This window comes from Triticum aestivum, chromosome 3A, assembly GCF_018294505.1.
Source record: "Triticum aestivum cultivar Chinese Spring chromosome 3A, IWGSC CS RefSeq v2.1, whole genome shotgun sequence".
In the NCBI taxonomy this organism is placed as follows: domain Eukaryota; kingdom Viridiplantae; phylum Streptophyta; class Magnoliopsida; order Poales; family Poaceae; genus Triticum; species Triticum aestivum.
Window position 1 is genome coordinate 643,697,381 of NC_057800.1, and position 8,208 is coordinate 643,705,588.

Genomic DNA, 8,208 nt, shown 5'->3' on the forward strand with positions numbered 1-8,208 from the left:
ACAAAGAGTCTCTCGTGTCCCCAACACACCCAATACAATGGTAAATTGTATAGGTGCACTAGTTCGGCAAAGAGATGGTGGTATATGGATAGTAGATAATAGTATTTGTAATCTGAAATTATAAGAACAGCAAGGTAACTAATGATAAAAGTGAGCGTAAACGGTATTGCAATAATAGTAAACAAGGCCTAGGGTTCATACTTTCGCTAGTGCAAGTTCCGTCAACAATAATAACATAATTGGATCACATAACTATCCCTCAACATGCAACAAAGAGTCACTCCAAAGTCACTAATAGCAGAGAACGAACAAAGAGATTATGGTAGGGTAGGAAACCACCTCAAAGTTATTCTTTCCAATCAATATGTTGGGCTATTCCTATAAGTGTCACAAACAGCCCTAGAGTTCGTACTAGAATAACACCTTAAGACACAAATCAACCAAAACCCTAATGTCACCTAGATACTCCAATGTCACCTCAAGTATCCATGGGTATGATTATACGATATGCATCACACAATCTCAGATTCATCTATTCAACCAACACATAGAACCTCAAAGAGTGCCCCAAAGTTTCTACCGGAGAATCACGACGAAAACGTGTGCCAACCCCTATGCATAGGTTCATGGGCGGAACCCGCAAGTTGATCACCAAAACATACATCAAGTGAATCACATGATATCCCATTGTCACCAGAGATACGCACGGCAAAACATACATCAAGTGTTCTCAAATCTTTAAAGACTCAATCCGCTAAGATAACTTCAAAGGGGAAACTCAATCCATTACAAGAGAGTAGAGGGGGAGAAAACATCATAAGATCCAACTATAATAGCAAAGCTTGCGATACATCAAGATCGTATCACCTCAAGAACAAGAGAGAGAGAGAGAGATCAAACACATAGCTACTGGTACATACCCTCAGCCCCGAGGGAGAACTACTCCCTCCTCGTCATCGAGAGCACCGGGATGATGAAGATGGACACCGGAGAGGGATTGCCCCCTCCGGCAGGGTGCCGGAACGGGTCTAGATTGGCTTTCGGTGGCTACGGAGGCTTCTGGCGGCGGAACTCTCGATATATTGTGCTCCCGGGTGTTTTGGGGGTATATGGAGATATATAGGCGGAAGAAGTACGTCAGGGGAGCCACGAGGGGCCCACGAGGGTGGAGGGCGCACCCAGGGGGGTGGGCGCGCCCCCCTACCTCTTGGCCTCCTAGAAGCTTCCCTTACGTGGACTCCAAGTCTCCCGGGCTTTTTCTGATCCAAAAATAAGTTCCGTGAAGTTTCAGGTCAATTGGACTCTGTTTGATTTTCCTTTTCTGCGATACTCTAAAACAAGGAAAAACAGAAATTGGCACTGGGCTCTGGGTTAATAGGTTAGTCCCAAAAATAATATAAAAGTGCATAATAAAGCCCATAAACATCCAAAGTTTATAATATAATAGCATGGAACAATCAAAAATTATAGATGCGTTGGAGACGTATCAGCATCCCCAAGCTTAATTCCTGCTCGTCCTCGAGTAGGTAAATGATAAAAACATAATTTTTGATGTGGAATGCTACCTAACATATTCATCATGTATTTCTCTTTATTGTGGCAAGAATATTCAGATCCATAAGATTCAAGACAAAAGTTTAATATTGACATAAAAATAATAATACTTCAAGCATATTAACTAAGCAATCATGTCTTCTCAAAATAACATGGCCAAAGAAAGCTATCCCTACAAAATCATATAGTCTAGCTATGCTCCATCTTCACCACACAAAATATTTAAATCATGCACAACCCCGATGACAAGCCAAGCAATTGTTTCATACTTTTGATGTTCTCAAACTTTTTCAATCTTCATGCAATACATGAGCTTGAGCCATGGACATAGCACTATAGGTGGAATAGAACGGTGATTGTGATGAAGACAAAAAGGAGAAGATAGTCTCACATCAACTAGGCGTATCAACGGGCTATGGAGATGCCCATCAATAGATATCAATGTGAGTGAGTAGGGATTGCCATGCAATGGATGCACTAGAGCTATAAGTGTATGAAAGCTCAAAAAGGAACTAATTGGGTGTGCATCCAACTTGCTTGCTCACGAAGACCTAGGGCATTTTGAGGAAGCCCATCATCGGGATATACAAGCCAAGTTCTATAATGAAAATTTCCCACTAGTATATGAAAGTGACAACATATGAGACTCTCTATCATGAAGATCATGGTGCTACTTTGAAGCACAAGTGTGGTAAAAGGATAGTAGCATTGCCCCCTCTCTCTTTTTCTCTTATTTTTTTATTTGGGCCTTCTCTTTTTTTATGCCCTCTTTTTTTTATTTGGACTTCTTTGGCCTCTTTTTTTATTTATTTTCGTCCAGAGTCTCATCCCGACTTGTGGGGGAATCATAGTCTCCATCATCCTTTCCTCACTGGGACAATGCTCTAATAATGATGATCATTACACTTTTATTTACTTACAACTCAAGAATTACAACTCGATTCTTAGAACAAAATATGACTCTATATGAATGCCTCCGGCGGTGTACCGGGATGTGCAATGATGCATGAGTGACATGTATGAAAGAATTATGAACGGTGGCTTTGCCACAAATACAATGTCAACTACATGATCATGCATAGCAATATGACAATGATGGAGCGTGTCATAATAAACGGAACGGTGGAAAGTTGCATGGCAATATATCTCAGAATGGCTATGGAAATGCCATAATAGGTGGGTATGGTGGCTGTTTTGAGGAAGATATATGGTGGGTTTATGGTACCGACGAAAGTTGCGTGGTACTAGAGAGGCTAGTAATGGTGGAAGGGTGAGAGTGCGTATAATCCATGGACTCATCATTAGTCATAAAGAACTCACATACTTATTGCAAAAATATATTAGTTATCGAAACAAAGTACTACGCGCATGCTCCTAGGGGGATAGATTGGTAGGAAAAGACCATCGCTCGTCCTCGACCGCCACTCATAAGGAAGACAATCAATAAATAAATCATGCTCCGATTTCATCACATAACGGTTCACCATACGTGCATGCTACGGGAATCACAAACTTTAACACAAGTATCTCTCAAATTCACAACTACTCAACTAGCATGACTCTAATATCACCATCTTCATATCTCAAAACAATCATCAAGTATCAAACTTCTCTTAGTATTCAATGCACTCTATATGAAAGTTTTTATTATATCCCTCTTGGATGCCCATCATATTAGGACTAGTTTTATAACCAAAGCGAACTACCATGCTGTTCTAAAGACTTTCAAAATGATATAAGTGAAGCATGAGAGTTCATTAATTTCTTCAAAATAAAACCACCACCGTGCTATAAAAAGATATAAGTGAAGCACTAGAGCAACAACAAACTACTCCGAAAGATATAAGTGAAGATCAACGAGTAGTCGAATAATTATGCAACTATGTGAAGACTCTCAAACATTTAATAATTTCAGATCTTGGTATTTTATTCATATAGCAAGAAAAACTAAAAAAATAAAATGACGCTGCAAGCAAAACACATATCATGTGGCGAATAAAAATATAGCTCCAAGTAAAGTTACCGATGAACGAAGACGAAAGAGGGGATGCCTTCTGGGGCATCCCCAAGCTTAGGCTTTTGGTTGTCCTTGAATATTACCTTGGGGTGCCTTGGGCATCCCCAAGCTTAGGCTCTTGCCACTCTTTATTCCATAGTCCATCGAATCTTTACCCAAAACTTGAAAACTTCACAACACAAAACTTAACAGAAAACTCGTAAGCTCCATTAGCGAAAGAAAAGAAAACACCACTTCAAGGTACTGTAATGAACTCATTCTTTATTTATATTGATGTTAAACCTATTGTATTCCAACTTCTCTATGGTTTATAAACTATTTTACTAGCCATAGGTTGAGGAAAATGGCGGTGCATTATATGATCTTCAAAATGGGAGAGTAGAAGAATAAAATTACTACTGATACTACTCTGTCCGGGATTAAAGGTCCACTTAGGCTGGTCATAGTGGGGAGTAACTTATACTAGTGTCATGTATATGACACTAGTCTAAGTTATTACCTTCATAATGCAAAGTAACATAGTAGTAATGTCATAGATAGGTTCATTTATTAGCTTGTAGACTCATCCTTTTTCGGGAAAGTGTATGTTATAGTAACATATTGTGTTACTCTAAACACATTTCTCCTCATGAAATACATGCTACATAAGCAAAATTTTCTTGAAGTGCGCTATGTTACTACCTAAATTACTCCCACTATGACTAGCCTTAGCCTAAACTCTCGGACCAAGGCACGATATTAATTTTGAGGATGCGTGATATTCGAGCACAGTAACCACCAATGAAATTAGCGGGGAGTTAATGCATGCAGTGAGTTTAGCGGGCAGCTTTCACATGTAGTCAGGCCCTGTTTGGTTTATAAGTCTTAGGACTATTTTTAGTCCTAACTAAAAAGTCGCTAGTCCCTAAAAAGTCCCTACCTGTTTGGTTCCTGGACTAAACATGGACTAAAAGACCATGTTACAACTAAAAATCCCAATAAGACTCTCTCTCAGGGTCTTCTTTCATAAGTTCTGAATGCCCACTTTAAGTTCTTATAAGTCTCTTCTGTTTGGTTTAGATGGGACTAAAAGGAACCTTTTTAAGTCCCTACATCAATAAGTCCCTGTAAACAAATACCCCCTCGGTCGCGTGCATTGCCTTCAGACACGGATTGAGAGAAAAAGCAACGATGCATGTCAGCGGCCTTGAAAAAAGGGGCTTAGCTCGATGGCTCGCCGGGCCTACAATCCCGGGCGGAGGTAGTAGTTACATTAAATAGAGAAATGTAGAAGAATTGATTAATAGATCAGAGGGAGTAGCATCTCTAGCATGTTTGGAAGCAAGTTAGGCTGGTCGTAATGGGAGTATCATAGGTAGTATCATACATGTCAACTAGGCAAATTTAATGTGGTGGCATAGAATTAAATGAAGAAAGAGAGGGTTGAGTATTATATCATGATACCGTATCATATTAAATGTTGTGCTACTATGTGTCATACATGGCAATAAATAAAATCATCTATGATACTAACATATAATACTATGCACTACGGATATAGTATCATACACTAGTATCATATGCATAATACTAGTTTATGATACTTGCCATTACGACCAGCTTTAGGTTGGATGACCAATCAACTTAAGGCTCGGACCGAGTGGGAATGTCTACTTTTTTTGGACAATTACAATTGCCGTTCGACTTTTCGGATTAAAAGATTCACAATAATGGTTGTGTACATCAAATGATGTAGAAGCCAATGATACTTTTATACGGAAACAAATACAAACAACACACAAATATATTTATATAAGGTTTTTATAAAAAAAAATTACTCCAGGCCTATGCATCATTATTGTGCACACAAAGTAATATTTAACATAGTGAAACTTCACACAACGGTTACAACTTACAGCATGCTCATACATCGACGTAGGGTTGAGATCTTCTGCGGTACAGTATGATCGCTGTCGTGTGGACCTTAGCATCCGGCCTCATGTGTCATCTGCACTACGGCACTGCAGCATACCAACTACTCCAACGCTCCACACACACGTGCGCCACTTATCGGCTTATTGCTCTACCTCCGCTCATGCCTATTGTTCACAAACACGCTGACTGGCGCCTAGTGCTGGCCAGGCAGCTTTTCCTTGATCTTGTCCATAATACCTTTCTTCTCGCCGGTGCCTGTCACCCCGGCGTGACCTTGCTGGCTGTAAGCACCGCCGGTCGCCGTGGTCCCGTGTGCTCCGGTGCCGGTCACTCCTGGGTGCCCTTGATGACCGTAAGCTCCGCCCGTTGTCGCGCTCCCATGCGTTCCAGCGCCGGTCATACCAGCGTGCCCTGGCTGACCACCATAGCCCCCACCGGGAGCGGTGTTCCCATGCACTCCGGTGCCAGTCATCCCGGGCTGCCCGTAGGCGCCAGCGGTCGGCATGGCGTGCTGCTCGTTCTTGTGACCTCCCGGGAGTTTCTCCATGATCTTGTCCTTCATGCCCTTCTTCTCACCAGCCGCCATGGTCCCGTGCGCCCCGGTGCCGGTCATGCCGGTCGGAGCGGGCTGCCCGTAGGTGCCGGCCGTAGCCGTGGTCCCGTGCGCTGCAGTGCCAGCCGGAGCGGGCTGCACGTAGTAAGGGCCGCCGGCCGCCCCGGTGCCGGTCATGCCGGCGGGCGCAGCCGGCTGGCCGTAAGTCTGCTTGCGGGCCCCGGGAAGCTTCTCCTTGATCTTCTCCTTGATACCCTTCTTCCTCCGTCCACCCATGCCATCGTCCTCTGACTATATCAATCAAAACGGAGCAAATTAATAGAGTACAAGTTTGATAGTACTAGGCTAGCCATGGGAATAACAACGTGTCAATGGCAGTACATGCATCCATTTACAGCCGATCGATGCATTGCGCGCAAGAAGAGAGAGCCTATACGTACCGAGCTGGAGCTGGAGCTGCTGGACCGGTGGAGTATGCCGCGGGTCTTGTGCTCCTCCCTGGCGGGCTGCAGCTGCCCGCCGGCGGGCGCTCCCGTCACGGCGGTGGCTCCTCCAGGTGCCGCGACCGGGTTGCCGTGCTGGTCAACGAGGTTGCCCTGCTGCCCTTGGTATTCCATCTTACGTAGGTGACGCTTGTTTTGTACTACTACTGTGACAAATAGCAATAGGTCGGTCTCCAAACCAAATGCAAGGGAGTTGTTTGTAGCTAGTGATGCGGGAGAAGTGCAGAGGCTGGGAGGTTTATTTATACCGCCGTAGAGTTCGATACGGCGATCCCGGAGCACGCCGCGGAAGGGCCACGCGTGTACTCTTTTCGTTTTCCGGGAGGAGAGGCGACGTGTCCATGGAGTACGTGGTTATTCGGGAGTAGGCATAAAGAAGAACCTAGCTGGCTACGTGTACCGTGGCGCGGTATGCGCCGGTGGTGCCACGAACCTCTTCTCAGGGGCGTTCCGGAAGTACCAGCGCGATCGATCGGCCCGCTCCGCCGCGTCCGATCTTCTCCGGCGTGAAAAATGGCTGGGTTGCCACTGTTTGTAAAAATTCACAAAGCACCTCCATCAATCAAATAGTAAAAAATGCATTGAGGTTTCTGGACTACCGGACGACTACTCCCACCGGCAAAACAACACGTCGACGCTCCTCTATAGGGATGGGCATAAAAACCGACCAATCGAATACCGAACCGATACCGAAACCGAAAAAATCAAATTTTCGGTTTTTGCTGCTGCTATATTCAAATTCGGTTTCTATGTTTAATAACCAAATTAAAACTGGCCGGTTCGGTAGTTAACCGATAACCGAAGGAAAAACCGAAGTGCACCCAATTTTAGTACAGGCGTCCCGCACGACCGCACATCTCGCCAAATGCCAAGCCGAACTGAAACGCAATTCCAGTGTGAGGCATCCCACGTCCGCACGTCTCGCCAGAATTTTCTTTCGAGGCAGCACCTCTCGCATGCAACTACTTCACGGCCGCGCGCCTGCATGCATGCAGCCACACATAGCGTGATCTGGCCCAGCTGGTGTGATCTGGCCCACACACTTAATTGCATGGCCCAAATAGTATTTCCTTTGGCCGATAGTGTGCACCGGGTGGAGTGTTACTTGTTTAGTCCCACATCGGTCAGCTACGCTTCAGGGACAAGGTGACCGGCTATATAAGAGGTCAGGAAGCTCTTGTATGATGCGCTCGCTGTAGCTTCTCAGCAACGCTGTAATCAGTCGGTTTAAACCGAAAACCAAACCGAATTGGTCCGCTAACCGAATTTTTGGTTAGTTGTTTTTGCATGTTATTTTCGGTTTTTGGTTTTGTTAACTGAAATTAAAAATAAACCGGATGGTATAAACCGAACTTTTGGTTTCTACCGAATGCCCACCCCTACTCCTCTCCCATACTACCAACATGAAGAACCCTTGAATCAATGTAAAGAACCTTGCACCAAATCTCGATGTCGCTTACTCACGACGAGAAACTCTAACCTCATTATCTCAGTAAGGACTAAAACCCTAACCTCTCCCAGCTACGAGCCGTCGAAGCGATAAGCAGGAGGAAGCGGATCCACAGACTCAACAACGAAGATAAAGAGGAGGAAAGCTTTGCCATGGTCATTTTACAAAAGGGAAAAGAAAGGGGACATTGTTGTATAGATGGGCTCACTTTTTTTAT

At 44.2% G+C, this 8,208-nt stretch overlaps 1 protein-coding gene across 1 annotated transcript; it reads right to left on the reverse strand.

The window, feature by feature from the left end:
* Nucleotides 1-5,398: 5,398 nt before the first annotated feature.
* On the reverse strand, nt 5,399-6,738 carry LOC123058899 (dehydrin DHN3). Its single transcript, XM_044481571.1, has 2 exons — nt 6,479-6,738; nt 5,399-6,329 (listed from the first exon to the last, which is right to left on the reverse strand). The coding sequence occupies exons 1-2, from the start codon at nt 6,653-6,655 to the stop codon at nt 5,679-5,681; spliced, it is 828 nt and encodes a 275-aa protein (XP_044337506.1). The 5' UTR covers nt 6,656-6,738; the 3' UTR covers nt 5,399-5,678.
* Between the last annotated feature and the right edge of the window lie 1,470 nt (nt 6,739-8,208).

Bases quoted from the DNA above. Each gene is read 5' to 3' on its own strand.
- LOC123058899 (XM_044481571.1), bottom strand. From the start codon at position 6,655: ATGGAATACCAAGGGCAGCAGGGCAACCTCGTTGACCAGCACGGCAAC. The intron at 6,330-6,478 runs GTACGTATAGGC...TGATTGATATAG, and splicing joins GCAGCTCCAGCTCCAGCTCG to TCAGAGGACGATGGCATGGG.